The sequence below is a fragment of the Salarias fasciatus genome, chromosome 15 (assembly GCF_902148845.1).
Source record: "Salarias fasciatus chromosome 15, fSalaFa1.1, whole genome shotgun sequence".
Classification (NCBI taxonomy): domain Eukaryota; kingdom Metazoa; phylum Chordata; class Actinopteri; order Blenniiformes; family Blenniidae; genus Salarias; species Salarias fasciatus.
Window position 1 is genome coordinate 3,171,149 of NC_043759.1, and position 23,659 is coordinate 3,194,807.

General features: G+C 45.0%; 3 protein-coding genes across 3 annotated transcripts in view; 1 reads left to right on the forward strand and 2 right to left on the reverse strand.

Annotated features, from left to right (window-relative positions):
• Nucleotides 1-605: 605 nt before the first annotated feature.
• LOC115401756 (gap junction Cx32.7 protein-like) lies at nucleotides 606-2,859 on the reverse strand. Its single transcript, XM_030110065.1, has 3 exons — nucleotides 2,731-2,859; nucleotides 1,505-1,690; nucleotides 606-1,196 (listed from the first exon to the last, which is right to left on the reverse strand). Exons 1-3 carry the CDS (start codon nucleotides 2,857-2,859, stop codon nucleotides 606-608), a joined length of 906 nt encoding a protein of 301 aa, XP_029965925.1.
• A 3,884-nt stretch (nucleotides 2,860-6,743) lies between these two features.
• On the reverse strand, nucleotides 6,744-10,424 carry hsdl1 (hydroxysteroid dehydrogenase like 1). Its single transcript, XM_030110572.1, has 5 exons — nucleotides 9,965-10,424; nucleotides 8,901-9,304; nucleotides 8,731-8,814; nucleotides 8,068-8,199; nucleotides 6,744-7,569 (listed from the first exon to the last, which is right to left on the reverse strand). Exons 1-5 carry the CDS (start codon nucleotides 10,182-10,184, stop codon nucleotides 7,498-7,500), a joined length of 912 nt encoding a protein of 303 aa, XP_029966432.1. The 5' UTR covers nucleotides 10,185-10,424; the 3' UTR covers nucleotides 6,744-7,497.
• A 732-nt stretch (nucleotides 10,425-11,156) lies between these two features.
• Nucleotides 11,157-23,659, forward strand: part of tbc1d32 (TBC1 domain family, member 32) — a 77,271-nt gene continuing 64,768 nt past the window's right edge. The window contains 13 exon segments of the mRNA XM_030110574.1: nucleotides 11,157-11,204; nucleotides 14,842-15,004; nucleotides 15,533-15,697; nucleotides 16,280-16,433; nucleotides 16,524-16,595; nucleotides 17,426-17,551; nucleotides 17,939-18,017; nucleotides 20,557-20,660; nucleotides 20,782-20,843; nucleotides 21,315-21,459; nucleotides 21,562-21,621; nucleotides 22,437-22,536; nucleotides 23,198-23,329. Coding sequence (XP_029966434.1) covers nucleotides 14,850-15,004; nucleotides 15,533-15,697; nucleotides 16,280-16,433; nucleotides 16,524-16,595; nucleotides 17,426-17,551; nucleotides 17,939-18,017; nucleotides 20,557-20,660; nucleotides 20,782-20,843; nucleotides 21,315-21,459; nucleotides 21,562-21,621; nucleotides 22,437-22,536; nucleotides 23,198-23,329 — 1,354 coding nt within the window. The 5' untranslated portion in view covers nucleotides 11,157-11,204; nucleotides 14,842-14,849.

Here is a 23,659-nt window from a genome sequence, read left to right on the forward strand (position 1 = left end):
AACGCATTTGTTCCCTGCGGTAGATTTTTATAAGTACCGGCTCTGGCGCAGAGGAGCCGCTGAGCAAAGTTTGGGGCTGGTTCTGTGCGCAGTGAGCTTTACAGGTAAGGCCCCAGAAGATGGCGAGCGGAAGGAGGAAGATTTGATGGAAAAGAAGCAGAAAACGGCTCGCAAGAATTGAGCCCCAGTCTGGCCAAACCACCAAGGGAACGGTCCAAATTTCCAAGAAAAGCTTTTGAAAATCAACATTTAACTGATTGCAGCGTGTTTTAAGTGACTTTCTGATCACTGTAGTTCAAGTTAGCGTCTTAGAAACTGTTGCTTCGCACGCAGACCGATGGAATCCACGCTTAAAACCTTTCAGGCGGGAAATGCGAGGTTTGAAAAAGAAAGAAAAAGACGATCAGTGCTCCAGGAGTCTCTGAAAATGGGTTTTATTGTATGTAAAGAAGGAGCAATCATCTGTGGAAAAAGTCATTTTAGGGCTACGTTTTATCATGTGAAAGAGTCATGTTTACAGAAGCTGTGGACACACACACACACACACACACACACGTGCGCACACACACACACACGCACACGCACACACGCACGCACCCTCTCTCTCAGATGTGGACCTCCCCGATGTTGTTCTCGGACGACACGTTCCTGGCGACCTCTGCCCCGCCGTTGACGGCCAGCTTGCGCCCCTGCAGCTCCGTCTCCAGGTTGACCAGGTTCTGCACGGCCTCGCCGCCGTTGAACATCCGCCGCTCCGCCGGCGGCGGCGGCGTCACGGGCGTCACGGTGTAGTCCCGCCTCCGCGCCACGCACTCCTTCACGCCCCTGCCGCACAGGTAGAGGAGCTCGGCCAGGCCGAGCGCCAGCGACACCGCGGCCGCCACCAGCATGAACCAGATGATGACCGACTTCTCGGTGGGCCGCGACAGGAAGCAGTCCACCTTGTGCGGGCAGGGGAAGCGGCTGCAGACGTAGCGGGTCTGCAGGGTGAAGCCGTACAGCAGGTACTGGCCGGCGATGAACAGCACCTCCAGGACGATCTTGGCCAGCAGGTGGAGCACATAGCTGCGCAGCAGGCGGCCGCGGATGCTCACCCTGCCGCTGCTCTTGATGTACTTGGGAACTTTGGAGGCGCTCTGGAAGAAGAGGCCGGCCGGGTCGCCCAGCGCCGCCTGCTTCTTCATCTTCTCCTTCAGCTGAGAACAGAGGAGGAGAACCAGACATGACTGATCCAAAGGGCTGGAGTTCTGGAAATATTTAGAGTCAGAAACTCTTTAGCATGTAGCATATAGCATGTTTTCATCACTGGTTTGTGAGCCCTGAGACTCTTTAGCATGTAGCATGTAGCATCAGCTGTATGTATCGAGGATCTTTTAAATGAACGAGGACTGTGGTTTGTCCTTAGTTTTAATACTTAAATATTATTCAAAACAGCGAAAATCTGCAGGAATATTTCGGTGCTAAAAGCGAAGCTAGCGTGTCGCAGCGTTAACCGGAGGTTCACCTTCTTCTCGGCGTGGATGACGTGCAGCACGTGGCCCAGGTAGAGCAGCATGGGCGTGGCGAGGGCGACGATCTGCAGCACCCAGAAGCGGACGTGGGAGATGGGGAAGGCCAGGTCGTAGCAGACGTTCTCGCAGCCGGGCTGCTGGGTGTTGCAGACGAAGTCCGACTTCTCGTCGCCCCACACCTGGACCGGAGCACAGCGGCGGTCAGACCACGAACGAGGCGTTCAGGAAGCTTTTCAACAACAAATAAAATCACCTGGATGCAGAAAACATGGCTGACCTGCAGAATGACGACATTTAAAGGTGCTGTAGGCAGGATTCTGCTAGTCAATGCTAATTTTTCTGTGTTTTCTTTGGATTAAATGTTAGAGTATCCATTGATAATCCTTTAGGAGTGTAGCATAATTGCACTACCGCGAGGGCGCAGCGTTTCCATCTGTCTCTGTTCTGAGCTGAAAAGGAATCTCGACAGCTCCAGGTATCTTTGACCAATCAGAAGAGCCCATGAGGCTCTAACCGTGGTTGGTCGAGGGGCGTTCGTCGCACGTTCTTGTGGGAGGGGCTTAACTTGCGTAAGGGCGCAATGTCAGAGAAAACAAGACAGGATTGGCTGTGCTGGGTTTCAAATCGTCCACGATGTGGAGCCGGAGATGTGGAATCCTGCCTACAGCACCTTTAAATTACATCCAACAACTTTCATCAGTGCAGTTTCAACAGGAGTTTAAGTTTTATCTCCTTTTTGAGCTGTTTTTGAAAACCCTCCATTGGAAACAGGGGAAAATGACACTTTTGGAAATGTTTTATGGAAATGGGAAAATGCAACTTTTTTGAAAAAGCCAAATGGAAATGGGAAGCGCAACTTTCTGGAAATGCTCAATGAAAACATGGGAAATGCAACTTTTTGGAGATGCTCAGTGGAAATGGGGTCAACGCAACTTTTTTAAAAGACTCCATTGGAAACGGGGTAGTGCGACTCTGAAAATACTCCATGGAATTGGGGGAAATGCAACTTTTTGGAAATGCTCTATGGAAATGTGGAAAATGCAGCATTTTGAAAACACTCCATTTAATCAAGACATAATGCTACTTTTTGATAATCCTCCATGGAAACTGGGAAAAAAATGCAACTTTTTGAAAATGCTGTATGGAAATGTGGGAAATGCAACTTTTTGAAATCGCCACGGGGGGAATGCTGCGGCTGCGGAGGCTGTTGAGCGCTGACCTTCTCGGCGCCGGTGTGCAGCACCATGATGCGGAAGACGAACAGCACGGTGAGCCAAACCTTCCCGATCACCGTGGAGTGAGTCTGCACCTTGTCCAGCAGGCGGCCCAGGAGGTCCCAATCGCCCATGGCGGCGGCGGCGGCGAGCCGGCTCTGAGGGACGCCATGAGACTCATCAAGACTCAACCTGCTTCTTTTCCACATTGAATGAAAGTTGAATCATCCCGACAGAATCAGCTGATACGTGTGTGAAACAACCCTTCATCCTGAACACAGGAAGGGTGAAAAATCCTTTTTTTTTTAGAGATCTTAAACCAGTTTTGAACAGTTTCTTAAACATAACACACACACACTCTCACTCCCAGTCTTTTCAGAGTGAAAGTGCCTCGTCAGGACAGCTGCTGCATTGTGGGAAGTCAAAACAGAGCGATCCTCTCACAAGGCCGAGCGTTTTATCGCCGCCCGCAGATAGAAGCCGATTCCTCGTCTCCAAAACACTCTTTATCTGCCGCAGAGCGAAGCCTTCACCTCGCCGCTCCGCAGAACTGTGTGAAGAATGTGGAGCCCGGCCGGGGGGGGTTGTCCCTCCCCTCTGCAGCTCTTTAAAGTTTAAAGTTTGCTACGCCAAAACCTTTGAAACTTTTTGCATATCACATTGGAAATATTTGATGATTTTTAGTTCTTATGTATTAATTTTTTTAATAACCTCCAATTATTATTCAGTATTGCTGTTTTACTTACTTTTTTAAGATTTTAATGTTTTCTATAAACCAAAATAAATTCTGAGCACTGTAAGAAACCAATAAACAGTATTAGGGTTAGAGTGAAAGACAAAAAAAAAATCAATTCACCAGCCTGACTCTCAGATGATTCCTGCTTTTATACTGCAAAAACTGCAAAAAATTCAAAAATCTTACCAAGTTCATGAGTCTCAAAATGTCTCCTCCCTCTTGATCTAAGATGAATTTAAGAGAGAGACTGATTTCTTGTTTTAAAATTCTTATATCAAGTAAAATGTACTTGCTGAATGGACAGATAGTTTCACTAGTTTTTAGAGTATTTTTCTTTATTTCAGTGTTGATATCTTGTGTTTGGGCAAAACTTTTTTGCAGGATTTCAAAGGAAATATTGATTTATTGAAACATTTCTTCAGAGTTTTGGTCACAACACCGAGAGGAGGAGACGACAGCTAACTGCTAACTAGCATTAGCCTCAATGCCATGCTGCCAGACCGAGGGTGGAAAAATACCCATCATGCAACAGTTACTGAAGCTTCAAGGACATTTCACTGTTTTTTTTTTTTTAAGTCCACAGTGTTTCTTTAAAATCAGCTTTATGTTGATTTAATTGTTATTTTCCACAGTAAATGTTTCCTTTTTGGAAAATATTCACAGCTTTACAGTTTGCATTTAAAGATTATTTAGTCGCTATTTTAACCATATTCAACCCACTGAAGATGAAGCTGGGGTGAATGAAGCCCCTGAACTGAAGTTAAAAAAAACCCCAGAGAATCACAATCATTACTAATTAAAACAATAATCTGACAATATTCTGTGGGAAAAGAATAAAATTGCTTGTATTTTTAAATTTTTAATATCCCTTGTTAGTGAAATAAACTCAGTTACCAAATATGGTCAATAAAAAGTCACAAAATCATCATATGGAGACATGAATGGAGGATCAGAACACACGAAGCATCATGATACTTTAGTTATTATTCTCTAATGATGTGAAAACTGGAGTGAATCCAACACTTTAGCGGAAATTATGACAAAACGTTTTCTGTATTTTTTACATTTATGACACATAAAGTGAATATTTGGCATAAATATCACAAATATTAGAATATGTCATAAAAATTAACATTTCAACCACTTTTTAAACTAAATATCACAGTTATGCTGTGAATGAAGTGAGTGTAAGAATAATTGAGGAAATCTATGAACTTTCGACGGCGCTGCAAACAGCCAAAACATTTTCTGGCACATATTTGCAGTTTGCATCATTCTGGTGAGTTAATAGAGGTATTTACCGGGAGAAGACGTGGAGGAGGAGCGGCGGTGGCGGTGGCGGTGGCGGTGGCGGTGGCGAGGCCTCCAGACAGCAGAGCAGGAAGCAGAGTGAGCGAGGAGCCGTCCTCCTTCCAGTCTTCATCTGTTCGCTTTTATCAGGAAGAAAAAGAAGGAAAAAACCTCCTGAATGCATCAAGTGACCTCCACCTCTCTGAACCCGGCAGCTGCACAGCGTCTCTTTCCTCGTTTCAACTCACACTTTATTCTTTTAATTCTATATCTCAGAAATTGAGAGATTAAAATAAAAATCAGTAAAAATCCAAATTTTTGACATAAAATTTGAAGACAATTGAAGCTCCAGATATTAGTTTTGCATTTCCGTTTCGTAACATCTTTGCATTTGAAGTTGATATCCGTTTCTGCGGTGACGACAGAAACGCCTGCAGTTAGCATGGCGGGCCACTAGGTGGCACAGGTGGTTGCTTTGGTAATGAAACTACAAAAATTTGCTGCAGAGAAGAAGAAACCAAGAAGATGAACTAAAATCACAACAAAAACAACCAAAAAAGGTTGAAAAAGGCTAAAACCGATTAAAACAATTTAAAGTTAGAACAGACGCAATTTCTGAAAGAGTCAAATAAAAAATTACAAAGAGTAGGTCACAACAGTTAAATTGAGTCCAAAAAACCGATAAAAAAGAATGTATAGAGGCTCGTTTGAAAAGATAAAAGGAAAAATACATGTAAAATGAAGAAACAAGTCAAAATAAAAAAAAATTCATTTAAAAATGGCTACAATGGCTGAAGTGGCGAACACCGTTTGAACAACTAAAAACTCCTTAAAAAAAAATCAAACTGCTAAAAAAGAAAAAGTCAAACGTAGTAAATTGTAGCTGTGAAACAGATTCTCCTGATTTTAAAGGTTAAATTCTGTGACTCAAACAGGATGATTTGAAACTTTTTCTGTTTTTCTCCCAGTGCTGCTTCTCCTCATTGATCAGCAGATCGAACCCAGAAATCCACTTTGTTTGTCCCAGTTTTTCCCGTGTTTGAATCCCGCCGTCCTCACGTGCGTCCATGAGCGTGACCTCTGACCCCGGCGCACCTGAAGGGGTGGCGGGGTGAACGGCCGGTTGCTGTCGTAAATGACTGACAGGCTGTGGAAAGCCTCGTCCGGCGGCCGGAGCTCTCCGGAGGACGGAGGCAGACCGACCGGTGGTCTTCTCATCAGAAGATTCGAACCGACGTCCCTCTGGAGGAAAACTAACCGTTTTCTCCTTCATGCTGTCATTCAAGCGTCATTTGTTTGATCACAGAGTTATGGTTAGGGATATTCTTCAATTTGAAAACTGTATTTGACAGAGACGTTGTATTTAGTTGGTTTATATGGTACTTTATTTTGAAGGAACATCCAAAAAGGTTAAAAAGGAAATTCTTTCGTTTGGTTTGAAACTTTGGCTCCGTTCGCAATGCAGGGAAATTCTACCTGAAACAAGGGGGAGGGGCTTTAGGATGAAGGGGAGGGGCTTCAGAGACAGGGGACGAGCTTCAGAATGAGGGGGAGGGGCTTCAGGATGAAGGGGAGGGGCTTCAGAATGAGGGGGAGGGGCTTCAGGATGTGGGGAAGGAGCGTCATGGTGAGGGGAGGAGCTTCAGACCGAGGGGGAGGAGCTTCAGACCGAAGGGGAGTTGCATCTGAGGAGAGAAAATAAAACTCACAACATCCCCCTTGATTCAATTAAACTTAAACTGGTTGAGAGAAAAAAAAGTAGCAACACTTCAAAATAAAAGTACTTGTTGAATCGAGGACCTCTGGTTCGACGGGGGAAAGTTCAGGTGAGTGAATAAAAGAAGCGCACTGACTTAAAGAAACAATTACATCCACCTAAAACTGGAGCGAGATAAAATGTGGTGCACCTCAGGGATCGCTCCTGGGATCAAGACGTTTTACTTTGTATATTTTTAAAAGCACCCAAAAAAACACAAAGCAGTGGAACAAATTTAAATTTATTTTATTCTGCAATTAAGATTTTCACTTAACATTTCTTTATAATTATTCTATCAGCAGAACAAATGTAAATGTGCCACAAACACTGTAAATAAATATCTTCAAGGAAAAGTCTACATATGGAAAAAAACTGGAACTTGAAGTGTCGTTTCTAAAATAAATTTCCCAAAAGACGTCAGAAGAGCAGAACCATCTCCCAGAGATGAGCTGACCACTCATCAGATCAAGACAAAAACACCCAGCCGGGTTTCTCTGTAGACTCTTTAACATATTTACAGTTAATCTGAGACTTTTCCACTGATTTTATTCAGTTTAATGTCAGAGTGTGTGTGTCAGGAAATCATGCAGTCAAATATCAGAATGAAAAAGTCTAAATATTTCTGATTTTTGATAATTCTGCTTCAAAATTAGGAAAAACCTGTTTTAGATCTTTTAATTTGAGGTCAATATGAGAGAAAACAGAACCTGTAGAGCTGCATTGTTGAGAATGAAGATCAGATTTGTTACTTTATACTATTAAGTTGAGCTTTTCTATATTTTTCCAGGTGCAGACTAAATGTTTTGGCTTCTTTCATCGATAAACTGATGCTTGTTTCACACACTCTGAAATCACGTCACTGAGAGGAATTTCTATTTGTCATTAATTCAAACTGTGTCCCAGATGAGTGACGAGAGGAGAATCAGACGGTTTCTGTAATCAGGTCAAGGCTTCAGACAGAAGACAACATCCAGCGGCGGCTGGAAGCTTTTAACTTGAAGAGACGAAGACGCGAGAGCCGAGGAGCCAGATCCAGTCCGGGATGCAGCTGATCAGGCCGAGCTGTGGGAGGAGAGACGGCAGGGAGGGGATTAAGAAGACAGAGAGCTGGGTCCAGAGCGGCTGGTTCTGAGACCTTTATGACCAAAGCACTCATTTTCATGATTTCACAATAAAAGAAAAACAGTCTGGAGCCATGAAACATGTGAATTAACTGATAAATTATAATAAATTCTTTACATACAGAGTAAAAACATCTTGCCTTACAATTTTTTCAGTCACAATATCAGATGCAATTTAATATTTTTTCCTGGTTTGTAGTTATTGTAAAGTTTTCCTTTGCTTTCTTTTTTTAATTTAACTCAATTTAGTAATTATGCGTCTTTACTATTTTAGCCATTTTTTCCTATTGACTGAATTCCAGTCTCAGCTATAGAAGTGATTCCACCGCTGCCATTTTTTTTACCCATGATTTGTATTTCTTTGTAGTTGTAGTCATTTAGTGCGTTGCTCAGGAGAACCTTGGGGGAGGCGGTTTGTGAAACTCCCCGTCGCACCGACCTGCAGCGTGTGGGGCCAGTAGCCGGTGGTGCGGCTGCAGACGCCCAGGGTGGAGACGGCGTGGCGGGCGTACACCTCTGGCCTCGGCGCCAACCAGCTCTCCGTCCACCGCTGGTCTCTACTGGAGGAAATCTGAACGCAAAACAGAGGTTTCCTGATTTAATTTAGCAATATCTTTATTTTTCATTCGTGTTTTAGTTAAATTTTGCCTTCATTCTCCATTTTTTGACCGTCAGGATGCCGCTAGTAATATGTTACCATGGCGATGCCTGCCTTACCGTGATTGGTCGAGGGAGGTAAAAGGGGCGGGGCCTGGGAAACTAGCTAAATCTCATTTTGAACCTTATTTCTTATTACACCTCATACTTTAATGAAGAAAACCCTGTAATCACCACTTCTGAGGCTGTAGCTGTTAAATATTCACGATCACTTATTAGGATGAATTACTGATACGTGAAACTACAGTCTGTTCCATCAGAATTCATTTTCATACACAGGGAAGAGAAAAGTGACAATAATCCCGTCATGATGCTGCATAGATGAAACTTCATTTTCCATAAAAATCTATTTCCTTTAAGCCAGAGCAGGAGTTTTGTTACTTCCTGTTGAGGCTGATGATAAACCCTCCCCGGTGGTTTTTGCTCTTCGTCTGGCTGTAATGACCTGCAGAGGAGTCAGAGTCTGAACCACGATGCCTCTGCTGCCGTACTGCAGCTGCAGCGCTCTGGAGAGGGCGTCCACGTAGCCCTGAAACGAGGAGGAACCCGTCAGAGAGAAACGTCTTGAGACCAGACCGGCGTGGGCGTGTCCTGAGCGTGTCCTGAGCGTCTCACCGCGGCGGCCGTCAGCGCGGCGGCTCTCCCGCCCGGCCGGATGTTGACCACGGCTCCCCGGCCGCGCTCCGCCATGCCCGGCAGCACCAGGCGGGCCATCAGCGTCGGCCCCGCCACGTCCCGGCCCAGCAGGTCCAGCAGGTCCGGGGGGCTCTCCCGGGACTCGCCCACGCCGCTCACCAGGAAGCCCACGTCCCGCCCCCTCAGGGCCTCGCCGACGGGCTTCTCCGCCGCCCGGTCCAGGGAGAGGTCGGCCAGGACGACGACGGTCTCCACGCCGTAGTTCTGGGTCAGCGATTCGGCGGCGTCCCGCACCGACGCCTGGCTCGGGGCGACGAAGACGATGCTGATGCCGTTCCTGGCCAGCTCCTCGGCGTACGCTTCGACGGCGGGCTCCCAGGCGCCTGGCGGGGCGACGACACGGTTCAACACAAACTGACATCAACAGCATCAAGCTTTTAATACCAGACGCTTTTTAAACCGGCGGTGAAGCTCTGTGGGGCGGTGCAGTGGACGGGGGGCCAGGAGTCTGGCAGGTCACCACTGTGGGTCCCTGAGCATGACCCTTGACCCCCATCAGCTGCCCAGAGCGATGGAATGTGGCTGCCAACAACATCCTGGAAATAGGATTGGCAAATTGGAATTTCTCCAAAGGGATTAATTAAGAATGGCAGGTTTAAATCCCTCTAATCCTTATTTTGTTGGTTAGAGCCTGGCTCAAAGGAGGTGAGCTCTTTAACAGGACAATGGTGGACTAGGGATTGGGAGTTTCAGGTTCAAATCCCATGGCAGACAGGTCAACACTTTGGGACAATCTGATGGTTTGAATGTCAAAAAGAGAGTAACACAAGGTCTTCAGTTTTGCATGTCCCCCCTTTGTGTGTAGGGGGTTCCTTTAGTTGACCCTAAATTGACCTTTTAAAGTGTGTGGATGGATGGATGGATGGATGAGTTTAGATCAGTAATCTTTCTAAAAGTTCCATTTCCCTCTCGGTAGACCCTGCATCCTCCACGCATCTGACAGAAACAGGTGATGTTTGGTGTGTGATTCCCTCATTTCTCACCATAAACCACAGCCCAGGCTCCAAACCTCTGGCTCAGCTTCTTCCTCGGCATCACTCTGGGGAGGAGGTGCACCCTGACCAGGGCGCAGCAGTCCCTCAGCAGGACCACCGCCTTGCTGACAACGTATGCAGCTCCGACCAGAGCCAGAGCTTCATAATAAACGCTGCAGGAGCGGGAGATTTCCGCGAAGAGGAGGTGAAAGCTGTCCACAGCCGCCATGCCTCCACAATGAAGATGATGCTAACTAGCTTAGCTACACGGCTTAGCGTCGGCGGCTTTAAACGTTGAGTTTCCTCCTCACCGCGGCGCCACGAGCCGAGTCGGATCCATAAACACACCCGCGACACGGTGTCGACATCCCATATGTCAGTTTTTCATTCTAAATATTGAGATCTGATAGATTATTGTTGGTGGTTTACGGCTGTCATTCCAGAGCAGAAGCCGGAAGCGGAGCAAAACATTGGATCACGTGATCATGGTGCGTTCAGGGCTACCCGTCATAATGCCGTCGAAACGACTTGACGTTTGAATAAATATTTAATTTGATTCAATTGATCAAGACACTTTAAATGTGAATCATCAGTGCAAGTTTTATGAATGCAATGAATATTAGATATATAATAATTTAAATATGCATTATACCTTGAGGACTATGTGAAGGGAAAGGTTTGCAATCAGGAGTTTTCATTTTAGGGACGAAATACAAAGACAGTTCTCAGTGAAGGAGAAATATTTCTACTTTATTGCTACGATTTCTATTGCTTTACACCAAATAAAAAAGTTCCGTTGTGACTGTTTTCTATCTTGTTTTGGTAAAATATTATGCGTTTACCTTGAAAACGTTGACTTTATTGTAATAATTTCGACTAGATCTTTAATATTTCTTCGTAAATACCCGAAAAAAGAATTAAGAAGTGCAATACTTTCGTTACATTTGTACATTTGTATTTTATATTATTTGTTTTAGCAACTGTAAACTTAAATGACTGAATTTGGAAGTATCAACATATTCATGGTGTATTATTTTAAATATGTTTATTCAGACTGTCGATTAAGCTTATTTTTAAGATAATGTGTTTGAATTTAATTATTATTTGAATTGTCAACTGTCGGTTATTAACTAGGCATTGAGTGGTAATTGTCCGATAGTCTTAAACGCATCACCGGCTCGGCTCCTCGTGTTTCCATAGAGACGGCTGCTGCTACCCGGATGAAACCTTATTCCTGGACAAAATCGAGGTAACCCGCTTTTAAAACCCCTCGCTTGGTGCGTTTACGTGCTCGTCGGCTGTGGGTTCATCCTCTTGGCTTCACGTTGAGCTGCATTATTGCATTGTTGTTTTTCCAGGCTGCTGTGTGTCAGTGATGCTAAGCTAGCATGAGGCTTAGCTCAGCACGAGCACAGAGATGAAACAATCTGAATGTGTCGCTGCTCATTCATGTGATTCACAGCTTTACAGGCCGCTGCTGAATCTACATGTGATGCACCGGTTTCAAAGAGCATGTTTGGAGGCTACAGCTTTTATTTTAAGATGTTTTAACTGTGTAGCTCCAGATGTTAGACAGAATGTCAACAGCTGTCTTCAGAGAGGCACTTTACTCCTACTGAAAGAACTCTGTTCTGACATCTGTAAAGAGACACTTAGGATATGTATACAGAATGGCACAGGGTCAGACTGTGCTTTTATCAGTAAACACATAAATAATGCAGCATTGACACGACGCATCAAGTGAAACGCCATTTACGTAATATTCACGTTTACACAGCAATGGAGCGAAAATGCTGACAATGATGTAGGAAGGATGCCATGGCACTAGTGAGCGCTGTCGGTGGTCTCTGTAATGAAACCACACACATGCTGCAGAGAACAATACACTCTAAACATTAACAATGGGAGAAGAAATCCAGGAGAATCTGGACTGGGTTCAGAACCAGGACCAGGACCATCTGGGCTGGGAGTCATGACTCTCTGGAGAAAAACATTTTTATCGTTCATCTACTGAGCATGTGCAGAGGAATGATATGTGTCTATGTGGTGCTGTCCCCCGTTTCCATAATGATAGAGTCAGAGCGTTTTCAAAAAGTTGACTACGAGCTGAAGGCCAAAAGCTTTATTTTGATTTTCAGTACGAGTACAGACGGTAAAAGCGGGGCTTCACCATCCTTCTGACTTTTTGGGTTTTAAGCAGGAGGTGTCAGAAAAGTTCCCCCAGGGAGAACTGGCTTGGTGCAGCCAGGTGTTCACAGTGACGTCACTTTTTGACCCTTCGATGACGGCTATGGCTGTCATTGTGAAATAGAATTCACCAAGCGTTGGATTGCTTACTCAATAATAGGCATGTGCCGATATGAAAATTTGATATCACGATATTGGTGGCCCAAAATATCACGATTCACGATATTATCACGATATTTGGCGCGTTGCTTTTAATACTATTGAAAATGCTCAAAAACACTGTGAAATCCATCAACATCTGTCAACAACACTGTGCATTTTAACATGCCTGAGCACATTTTGATAAAGTAGAGGGAAAAAATTAAACTTTTACCCTTGCCTGTTTTTTTTTCCAGATTCCATACTGAAAAACACCATGATAACAATGAAGCAGCCATAAAGCTGCCACTGACTGCATTCAGCAGCTCCTGGACTACAACTGGACCAGGTTTTTATGAGATCAGCATAAACACACAGATTTATAGTGTTTAGTTTGGATAGAACCAGGAGAACCCTTCATTTGGCCATTTGGAGACCAACCTATACCAAACTATAATAAGTAGGTTTATAAGTTATTTGAAAGGAATCTGACTTTAAAATACTTTTAATTTCCACTACAGGAGTCTGTATGCAATGCAGCCTTTGGCTCTGATATTTAGCCACTATATCATACATTTCTGCACAGTTTTTGTGCAGAAACTTAGAATTTTGCACAGTATTGTGCACAGTATAAAATACTTTTTTTAATAAATGACTGAGCCATAGCATTTAGTTTCCAACTGAAATATATTTATCATAATAAAATCAATACAAAAATAGCCAATTATATGACAGGGAAAACAAAAAAAAAAATCCCCTTTGCAACATGTAAACACATGAAGAAAAAAACAAAAACAATGAGCAATAAGCTGTAGAAACGCACAATGAAGATAAATGTGCACGTTTCAGAATAAAAAAATTGCCAATATCACAGAAACAATCACTGATTGTGTGTGTCGCGTGTGTCTCGCTCTGCGGTGCGCACTGCTGCGTCTTTTAGAACCAAGATGGCGGCGGCGCTCGTGCGGTTACGCTAAAAGATGTCTCCCAGCTGGATGATGCCTCAGTCACGTGTATCATATCGTATGAACGCTCACCAGACGCGAACGAATGTCAACAAACTTTATTTAAACTCCCAAGATTAACGACAAGCCCACAAGATGGCGACAATAACATTCAGGCGCGTGACGCGCTGTCACTACTGCAGAGGATTATGAAGTTAGTTTTGGTCAGAGGAGAGCGTGGATAGGTGTAAAATGACCACAGAACGGTAAGGAAATAAAACATGTTGTGTTTGGTGTGAATAGCTTTGAGATTTGGCGAAGAAGTGTGAGAGAAACGTGCAATCTGAGGCGCTGGCTGTGAAATGTAAAGATGGGTTTTGGGTTTGTTTTGCCGCTGACGGGAGGCGGTCGGCTCAGAGAAGATTCTGCCTGGTGTCTCTTAAAGAGCAGCTTTTCTAGTTTCACGCGAGGCCCAGTACGTTGGGATGGAGCAGACGGATCTCTGGTTCTGATGCGTTTTGTGTCGGGAGGTGCGCTGAGGGGGGCGGTACAGTGTCTGTCGGGCCGAACTCGTTAATGCCTCATTTTAATCATCCTGGCATAAAATTACTTACTTTCGGGGTTTTCTATGGATCTGGGACTTTTGTGGTGGTTTGCAGTACATTTTGCTGCAGAGGCTTTGAGACCTTGGGTAAGATCAGTAGCTGTTTCGGTAACGGGCTTGTCTCCAGATGAAACAGACGATATCTTGTAAATGACGTGATATGATAATCTCGGCTGTCCAATATCGTAAATCGCGATTATATCGTAAATTGGCACATCCCTACTCAATAATAGTGAACGCGAGTTTGAGTTTGTTTACTCAGCACACATAAAAAATGGTGCAAGAAGTTCGAGTAAAAGGTGAATGTAGATCATTTCAGCTGTATCTGGTATGAAAAGAATGAATCAGAGTTGAGAAAGTAGATATATTTTCGAGGTTGTCAGGAAGATCTTGGTTACTGGAAATAAGCTTCTGGATAAACAAACAGATCTGATTTAATTTGAGAACTGATCAAATGGAGTATTATAAGGAAAGTGGTGCTGATGGAGCATATCTGTTGGAATTTGAGCTGGGATTAGACCGTCATGTGACTGGTTTAGTGTTGCCCTGCTGATGATATGTTGTTGCAGCGGTAACTCACCAGTGATTTTTAAAAATGCTCTTAAAGTTTTGTGTTTTCTCTTGAGAACGTTGGATCTTAGCACCGCTTTCAGCAGAGTTGATCTCAGCATGCTGCTTTAGGGACATGAAATGTGGCTGAGATTTACTGGCATTGCTTTAAATGAAGGACTCCTGGGTGTGAATAGGTCATTCTGAATCTGAGCCAATGAAAATCACCAGCGGGGTTCCACAGGGCTCCGTCCTCGGGCTCCTTTAATTTAACATCTCCACGCTTCTTCTGGCTCAGATCTGGGAACATTTACAACTTTTGTGATTATAATTATGCAGATGACACACTTCTATGTATTAGTGCCAGAATGACCAATTCTGTGTAAATTAGGCTATTTTCTGAAGCAGAAACGTTGAAAGGTTGCGGAAACGGGGCCTGAATGAGCCGCTTTTCTCCTGTGCAGCAGCCGACATGTCTCAGCTGTCGGCTGAGGACGAGGCGGAGCTGCAGGCTCTGCTGAAGCAGCTGCTGAGGAGCATCTACGACCGAATCTCCAGCGCTCCGTCAGCGGAGTGCGCCGAGGAGATCCTGCTCCACCTGGAGGAGACCGACAAGAACTTCCACAAGTGAGGACGAACGAGACTGTGTGGGGTGAAAGGGTGGTGGGGGTGGTCGTGGGGTGGGGGGGGTCAAGTTGGCTTGGGATGGGTCGAGGTGTGTGTGTGTGTGGTGGTGGGGGGGGGGGGGGGGGGGGACTGTTTCCTAACACAGATCTTCAACCTGCGGCTCTTCAAATCCTGTAGTGTTGCCGGCTTGTTGCAGCCAGCTTGTTCCAGAAGATTAAAAGTACATAAATATGTTTTGATTTTTTAATTCTCATATTTGCATTCCACTCTGATGCTAATGGTCTAATATCCAAGATAAAATTAGTTAACAAAGGTAAAACAGGTCAAACAGCCAGAATAGATCCATGGTATATTTTTTTTTAGGAAAGAAAAAAGTAGAATAGGAGAAAAACCTGTTTTTGGTCTTTTCATGTTGGAGAAGAGATGCTAAAGCAAACAAGAAGAGGTTAAAACAGAGTTCATGAAAAGTCATTTTCATTCTCTATTTCTGTTCTGTCTTGGCGACTCTGCTGCTTCCCTCGCTCTCAGCTACGACTTTGTGAAGTTCCTCCGTCAGTACGTGGAGAGCTCTCTGGGCTCTGTGGTGGAGGAGGAGACCAGGAGCTTCACCCGAGGGGACGTACAGCACGCCATCGGCTCGGGCCATGACGCCCTGATCCACGCCGTGACCCGAGGGACCAGGGACTCGGCCGAGTGAGTGTCTCTGCTCTGACTGGTAGTCGCAGTGCGGCTCAATACACCACCCGGTGGGACAAACTAGTATTGCCTACTGACTGGGACCCGGATAGTTGAACGTGAAGGTTTGTGTGATCAGTCTTGGTCTTGTTTAGGTCTTGTGATGATCTGGTCTTGGTCCCAACTCGGTCTCTGCCCGTTAAAGTCTTGGTCTTGTTTCGATCTTTGGGCGATCTGGTCTTGAGATGATCTGGTCTCAGTTTTGACCCAGACTCTGTCCCATAAAGTCTTGGGACGATCTGATCTTGGTAATGACTTCGTCTTTGTGTCTTGTTTTGGTCTTGGGATGATCTGATGTTATTAATGACTCGGTCTCTGTGCCTTAAAGTCTTGGTCTTGACTCGGTCCAGGGTCAGATGGTTTCGATGACAGAACCGGTTTGAGCTGAGTCGATTAAATCAGATTAAACTCTCATAATATTCACGGTAAAACATTGAGGAGGTTTGAATTCAGTCCTGCTCGATACAGCCGGTAAAAAAAAAACTCAACGTGGCTGAAGTCGATCTCTCTGCTCGGACTGGTCCTGTTTTCTGGTCTCAGGTACCAGCAGATGATGCAGACCCTGAAGAACACCATGATGGTGGTCGTGGAGTCGCTAATCAACAAGTTTGAGGAGGACCAGCTGAGGAAGGAGAAGCAGCACAGTCAGTCCAACGCCGACAACTGCTCCGACAGCGACTCGTCCTTCAACCAGGTCCGAGGCTCTCCGAACGCCACGTGGCTTCACGGGCTGCCCCCGTCCCGGTATCGCCCATAAAACTCCTCTTGAATTCTGCTTCTCCAGAGTTACGCCTTCATCAGACAAGAGCAGCTGCAGGTTCTGGTGGAGAAACTCGATATCAGCAAACCCAAACAGGTAGGAAGCTGCTGGGTTTCTGCTGCTTCTTGGTTTTACTTTATGCAGATGATCAAGTGTTATTACAGTTTTAGATGTTTTTCTTAGAGATGCTGCAAAACTAGTTTTTAAAGGTTGTGAGTACGAACCTTTAGCTACCTGTAGTGACCCAGTACTGATACAAGTACTTTTTAAATACCATAAAGGTTAATCTCTACTCCATATGAAGAAGAGTTGAAATGGTTGGGACATCTAAAACAAATCAAATGGCTAAAATGGCTGAAATAGTAAAAAAAAAGCTGAACTTTCTTCAATAAATAAAGGAAGAACCAAGTTAAAACAACTGAAAATGTCTCAAAGTAAATATGTGAAATCCCTCAAACTGTTAATATGATGCAGATATTATAAGCTGTACTTCATGAGTCTTAAGCTAAATATGTTTGTAAAGCTGAAATTTCTGAAACAGGATGAAAATGACTCTTTCGCTGCAGATATGTGATCATCGCACATGACCATAAAACCCTGTTTTGATAGTGTTACATAAAGATGTCTTTTTTTTTAATTCATTTAAGTGAGTCAGCAGTGATTGTGAGAGCAGTTGATCAATCATTGAGCTATTTAGCCAGCTAGCTATAGAAGAAAACTACCTGAGCTCAGCAAAAAGTCCATGTGGAGTTCCTCAAGGCTCCACCCTGGGCCCACTTTGGTTTAACATGATTTTACAAAAAGTCGTAGATTAAAACGATCTGTTTGTTAACGTGGTTATCCATCCAGCTAGCTAGCCAGGACGTTGTAGCTCTATCTGGCCTCCTTGCCGCCATGTTTCCCCATGCTGTCCGTGGTGCGTTCAGGTGCGCTGGGAGGCTCTCCAGGCCCTGTGCTGTGCGCCTCCGTCCGACGTGCTGAGCTGTGAGAGCTGGAGCGGCCTGCGCAGGAACCTGTGTGCCGCACTGAGCGAGGCCGACCCCGACCTGAGCGTGAGTCCGCCGCCGCCGCTGCATCAGACCAGGATCAGGATTGACCGTAGATCCTGGACCACAGGTCACACCCGAGGGCTGCTGGAGTCACAGTCTGACGACTGGTGGCTCCTCATCGTATTTACTGATAGGTTGATACAGATACTGGTCGATTTTTAAGTACTAGTTGCTGTTTAGTAAAAGTTGCTCGATCAGCAAAATTATTAAAAAAAAGCTGAAACTTATTCTGGAAACTGTGGTGAGAAAACTAAAGCCTGAGAGAGAGAACATCATGAAATCCTGCTGGAATAGATGTTCATGTTGTGTTTGTGAGTGTGTACATGTTTAAATTGTGTGTATTTTGTGTGTGTGTGTGTGTGTGTGTGTGTGTGTGTGTGTGTGTGATAGGATCTGGTGCTGCAGTTCTTTTCCAGAAGTTTCTCTTCCTCTCCGCTTAATGTGACTCGAGAAATCTACACCAGCCTGGGTGAGACACACACACAAACACACACACACACACACACACACACACACACACAGCGTCTTGTATTTCTATCCTTGTGGGGACCGTCCATTGACTCCCATTCATGTCTAGCCCCTAACCCTGACTAGGGATGTGCCAATTTACGATATAATCGCGATTTACGATATTGGACAGCCGAGATTATCATATCACGTCATTTACAAGATATCGTCTGTTTCATCTGGAGACAAGCCCGTTACCGAAACAGCTACTGATCTTACCCAAGGTCTCAAAGCCTCTGCAGCAAAATGTACTGCAAACCACCACAAAAGTCCCAGATCCATAGAAAACCCCGAAAGTAAGTAATTTTATGCCAGGATGATTAAAATGAGGCATTAACGAGTTCGGCCCGACAGACACTGTACCGCCCCCCTCAGCGCACCTCCCGACACAAAACGCATCAGAACCAGAGATCCGTCTGCTCCATCCCAACGTACTGGGCCTCGCGTGAAACTAGAAAAGCTGCTCTTTAAGAGACACCAGGCAGAATCTTCTCTGAGCCGACCGCCTCCCGTCAGCGGCAAAACAAACCCAAAACCCATCTTTACATTTCACAGCCAGCGCCTCAGATTGCACGTTCTCTCACACTTCTTCGCCAAATCTCAAAGCTATTCACACCAAACACAACATGTTTTATTTCCTTACCGTTCTGTGGTCATTTTACACCTATCCACGCTCTCCTCTGACCAAAACTAACTTCATAATCCTCTGCAGTAGTGACAGCGCGTCACGCGCCTGAATGTTATTGTCGCCATCTTGTGGGCTTGTCGTTAATCTTGGGAGTTTAAATAAAGTTTGTTGACATTCGTTCGCGTCTGGTGAGCGTTCATACGATATGATACACGTGACTGAGGCATCATCCAGCTGGGAGACATCTTTTAGCGTAACCGCACGAGCGCCGCCGCCATCTTGGTTCTAAAAGACGCAGCAGTGCGCACCGCAGAGCGAGACACACGCGACACACACAATCAGTGATTGTTTCTGTGATATTTGGCAATTTTTTTATTCTGAAACGTGCACATTTATCTTCATTGTGCGTTTCTACAGCTTATTGCTCATTGTTTTTGTTTTTTTCTTCATGTGTTTACATGTTGCAAAGGGGATTTTTTTTTTTTGTTTTCCCTGTCATATAATTGGCTATTTTTGTATTGATTTTATTATGATAAATATATTTCAGTTGGAAACTAAATGCTATGGCTCAGTCATTTATTAAAAAAAGTATTTTATACTGTGCACAATACTGTGCAAAATTCTAAGTTTCTGCACAAAAACTGTGCAGAAATGTATGATATAGTGGCTAAATATCAGAGCCAAAGGCTGCATTGCATACAGACTCCTGTAGTGGAAATTAAAAGTATTTTAAAGTCAGATTCCTTTCAAATAACTTATAAACCTACTTATTATAGTTTGGTATAGGTTGGTCTCCAAATGGCCAAATGAAGGGTTCTCCTGGTTCTATCCAAACTAAACACTATAAAATCTGTGTGTTTTATGCTGATCTCATAAAAACCTGGTCCAGTTGTAGTCCAGGAGCTGCTGAATGCAGTCAGTGGCAGCTTTATGGCTGCTTCATTGTTATCATGGTGTTTTTCAGTATGGAATCTGGAAAAAAAAACAGGCAAGGGTAAAAGTTTAATTTTTTCCCTCTACTTTATCAAAATGTGCTCAGGCATGTTAAAATGCACAGTGTTGTTGACAGATGTTGATGGATTTCACAGTGTTTTTGAGCATTTTCAATAGTATTAAAAGCAACGCGCCAAATATCGTGATAATATCGTGAATCGTGATATTTTGGGCCACCAATATCGTGATATCAAATTTTCATATCGGCACATGCCTAACCCTGACCCTTACCCTAACCCTAACCCACACCACAACAAAGCCTAACCCTAAAGAAATGTTTTTGCACTTTTACTTTTTTCAGTAACAACAACATGGTCAAGAAAACACTGTTTCCCCTCATTAGGACCGGAAAAAGGTCCCCACAAGGCACGTCGTTCCACGTTTTGCTATCCTTGTGGGGACATTTGGCCCCGACAAGGATAGAAATACAAGAACACACACACACACACACACACACACACACACACACACACACACACACACACACACACACACACACACACACACACACACACACACAGGTTCTTATTTCTATCCTTGTGGGGACCTTCCATTGACTCCCATTCACGTGTAACTCCTAACCCTGACCCTAATCCTAACCCTAACCCAGACCACAACACAGCCTAACCCTAAAGAAATGTTTCATGCACTTTTACTTTTTTCAGTAACAACAACATGGTCAAAAAAACACTGTTTCCCCTCATTAGGACCGGAAAAATGTCCCCACAAAGCACATCGTGCCAGGTTTTCCTATCCTTGTGGGGACATTTGGTCCTTACAAGGATAGAAAAACGCGTATACACACACACACACACACACACACACACACACACACACACACACACACACACACTCATCAGGAGGTCTGTGCCTGCTGCAGGTCAGAGTGTGGAGTCGTCCTTCTCCTCTCAGAAGCTCTTGTTTCCCGGAGCTTCTTCTGTTCTGGACGTCAACTCAGCCCCGATCAGCCGTCTTCTCAAACAGGTGCAGCTTCACAACCGATCTCCACCCGATCTCCACCCGATCTCCACCCGATCTCCACTAGACCTCCATCAAACCTCCACCCGATCTCCAGGATCGCCTAATTTCTTCTTTCCTTCTTCAGATCCGACTGATGAACGACTTCCAGAAGGAGGTGACGACTTTCTGGATCCGCCATCCGGAGAAGTGAGCGTTGTTTGTTTGGAAGCCCGACGCTTCCAGGAAACATGACGCACACAAACATGATCAGAGTTTTGGTTTATTTGCGCGTCATGCTTCTACTTCCTGGATAAAATTTGCAAAATATCTTCAAAAAGTTAAACTGCAAATGTCTTTGAAAACACTCAGGCTCCATTTCCATGGAAACGGGGGGGAAAACCTGCAATTTTTTTGAAAATACCCTGGCTCTGTTACCATGGAAACAAGGACAAAACTGCAACTTAAAAAAAAATCTGGGCTTTTTTTTTACCAGGAAACATGGAAAACTGCAACTTTTTGGAAACACTTGGACTCCTTTTAAATGCTAATGTGGGGGAAAAAATGCAAATTTTGCCTTTGCTTTGATGTAAATGTGGGTAGAGCTCGTCTTCTTGTTCTGGGCTTTCAGTCCGGCGTTCTTGTGGTTTCTGCTCTGGTTCTGATTGGATCCTGCTGTAGATACATGGAGGAAGTCATCGAGGCCACGTTCTCCATGCTGACGCTCCACCAGGATCACGGCGCCGCCGGACCGGAGAAGCCTCTGGAGCCCATTCACCTGCTGGCTTTGCTGGACGTCAGAGCGACCTGGTTTAAGAAGTGGATGGTGTGTGTGTGTGTGTGTAGCGTGTTCGGGTGTGTTTTATTAGATTCCTCACAGGACCTCAGTCCCTGGATGTTCTTGTGTTTGTTCTCTTGGCTCCCTCAGCACGGCTACTACAGCAGAACCGTGGTGCTCAGACTCCTGGAGAAACGCTACAAGTCTCTGGTGAGCGTTTTAATAATCAATACCCTTCACCATGTCCGATTAGCCTCCCCCTCAGATCCCATTTATACGACTCGAGTCAAAATGAAAAACTTTCAGTGTTCGTTTACACACAGTTTTCAGTGAAAACAGAATTTTTTGGATGTCTGTTTGCCTAGCTATGGTGCTCGGAGCCAATGAAGGCACGACTTTTTGAAAACGGCTCTGTCGCCATGAAAACAGGGAAAAACCGCAACTTTTTTGAAAATGCTTGAACTCTGTTTCCATATAAACAGGGAAAACCACAACCTTTTGAAAACACTTGGGCCCCGTTTCTTTGGAAATGTGGAAAACCACAGTGTTTAAAAAAAAAGGCTCTTGCTCCATTTTCATGGAAAGTGGGAAAATGCAGCTTTCTGAAAATGCTCGTGCTTGGTTTTTATGGAAATGGAGGGAAAAGCAACGTTTTGAAAATATTTTGTTTCCATGGGAACTGAGGAAAACCACAACTTTTCTGAAACGCTGAAGCTGAAAAACGCACTCAACGTGTTTACAAGATTATCTTGGTGTTTCTGCCGTTTCTGTGGAAACTGACAATGTTTTCAAAAAGTTGCCGTGCAAATGCGGAACTTTTGACCAGTTTCAGCTGAAATGTTGTGGTGTGAACAGGGTCTAGTGTATTTGGAGTGTTGGTGGTTGTCAGGTACCGATATCTGTGTTTTAAAAGAAAGACGAGTAAAAGAAGCAGCAGCAGGAGCTTCTGATGTTTTCTTGGGCCAGACGAGTCACGAGTCAGACGGAAAGCCACACTAAGTGATCGCTGGTCTCGGTCTCTGCAGGTGGTGGCGGCTCTGCAGCAGTGTGTCCGCTACAGCGAGGCCTGTGAGCGATTCCCAGAGGAGAGCGCCGCCCTGCTGGCCGCCGAGCAGCAGAGCCACGGTCAGTGACGCTCCACACGCTCTCGCCGGCTCTCCGTCCCTCACAGGAGATCCTGTCAGCCTCGGCACGCTCGGACTGTGGAACAGGAGAATGATGCAGCGTGGCAGAGCTCAGCGAGTCAGAGCGGCGTTATCGCCCTGCAGCCAGCTGCGGCGATACGCCGGCGCCCCCGCCTGACCCCGGCCCCCCGGCCATGGCTGATACGGCCCTCATGAAGAAATGAGGCTTTTCTATGAGGCTCAGCTGCTTCTCAGAGGCGTTTTATTGTCTTTAAAACTCGCCGAGTCAGCAGATCCAGACTCTGTTTCCACAACATTTCGGGTGAAAGTGTAGCTCTTATTCGGCCTCCTTCATTGTCAAGGCTCTTCTGAGCGAGCGCTCTTTAGTTTAAGATTGAGAGCGTTTGTTTTTCAGTCGGTGGATTTTTCCTCACTGTTTGGCTCAGTTTGTTGTGTTTGTATAAAACCAGAAAAGGTTTTAAATAAAGTTTCAGGAAAAAAAAGACAGTATCAATGGAGCCCTGACTCCGTGAGTCGCCATGACAACGCGTTACGGCGAGGTTGAAAACATGTTTTACAAAAGTAGTTTAACGGCTGCTGAAGCGCTCTGGGAGGGATGGAGGCAGGAAGTGCTGCTCTGACCCTCTGATTGGACGTTTCAGCCCAGCGGAGCGTCTACTCGGGAAGAGAGCTGGAGTACGCCTGCTTCGTCCACTCCCTGTGCATCCTGGGAAAAATCCTCCTCTACGCCAACGGCAGGAAGCTGTTTCCCGTCAAGCTCAGGAAACACAAAGGTTTGGGGCGCCGCCGTGATCGTGGTTCTCTAATGCTGCCTTCACACTGGAGAAACTTATTAAATGTGCACACTTTTTAAAACCTTTAGCATAGTTAGCGCAGGATGAGCTGGATGGGAGCGAGGAATTATGGGAGTGACTGTGTTTTCAATTAAAAACAGAAAAGTTCCGCACCATTTCTGGTGTCTGTTTACACGTCAGCGGCGCTCGGAGACGCTTTTTGAAAAACGGCTTCTGAGATGGCAGTTTTGGAAAAAGCCCTGTCTCCATGGAAACGTGAAGAAATGCTACTTTTGTGAATTGCTGCTGTGCAGTTAACCGTTTAGAAAG

Excerpts from the sequence above, each read along its gene's own strand:
- hsdl1 (XM_030110572.1), bottom strand. The coding sequence starts at position 10,184 with ATGGCGGCTGTGGACAGCTTTCACCTCCTCTTCGCGGAAATCTCCCGC. Across the intron at positions 9,305-9,964 it reads AGCCTGGGCTGTGGTTTATG|GCGCCTGGGAGCCCGCCGTC; the intron begins GTGAGAAATGAG and ends TCGCCCCGCCAG. Across the intron at positions 8,815-8,900 it reads CCGCGCTGACGGCCGCCGCG|GGCTACGTGGACGCCCTCTC; the intron begins GTGAGACGCTCA and ends TCCTCGTTTCAG.
- LOC115401756 (XM_030110065.1), bottom strand. The coding sequence starts at position 2,859 with ATGGGCGATTGGGACCTCCTGGGCCGCCTGCTGGACAAGGTGCAGACT. Across the intron at positions 1,691-2,730 it reads TGCACACCGGCGCCGAGAAG|GTGTGGGGCGACGAGAAGTC; the intron begins GTCAGCGCTCAA and ends GCTCCGGTCCAG. Across the intron at positions 1,197-1,504 it reads TCATCCACGCCGAGAAGAAG|CTGAAGGAGAAGATGAAGAA; the intron begins GTGAACCTCCGG and ends CTCTGTTCTCAG.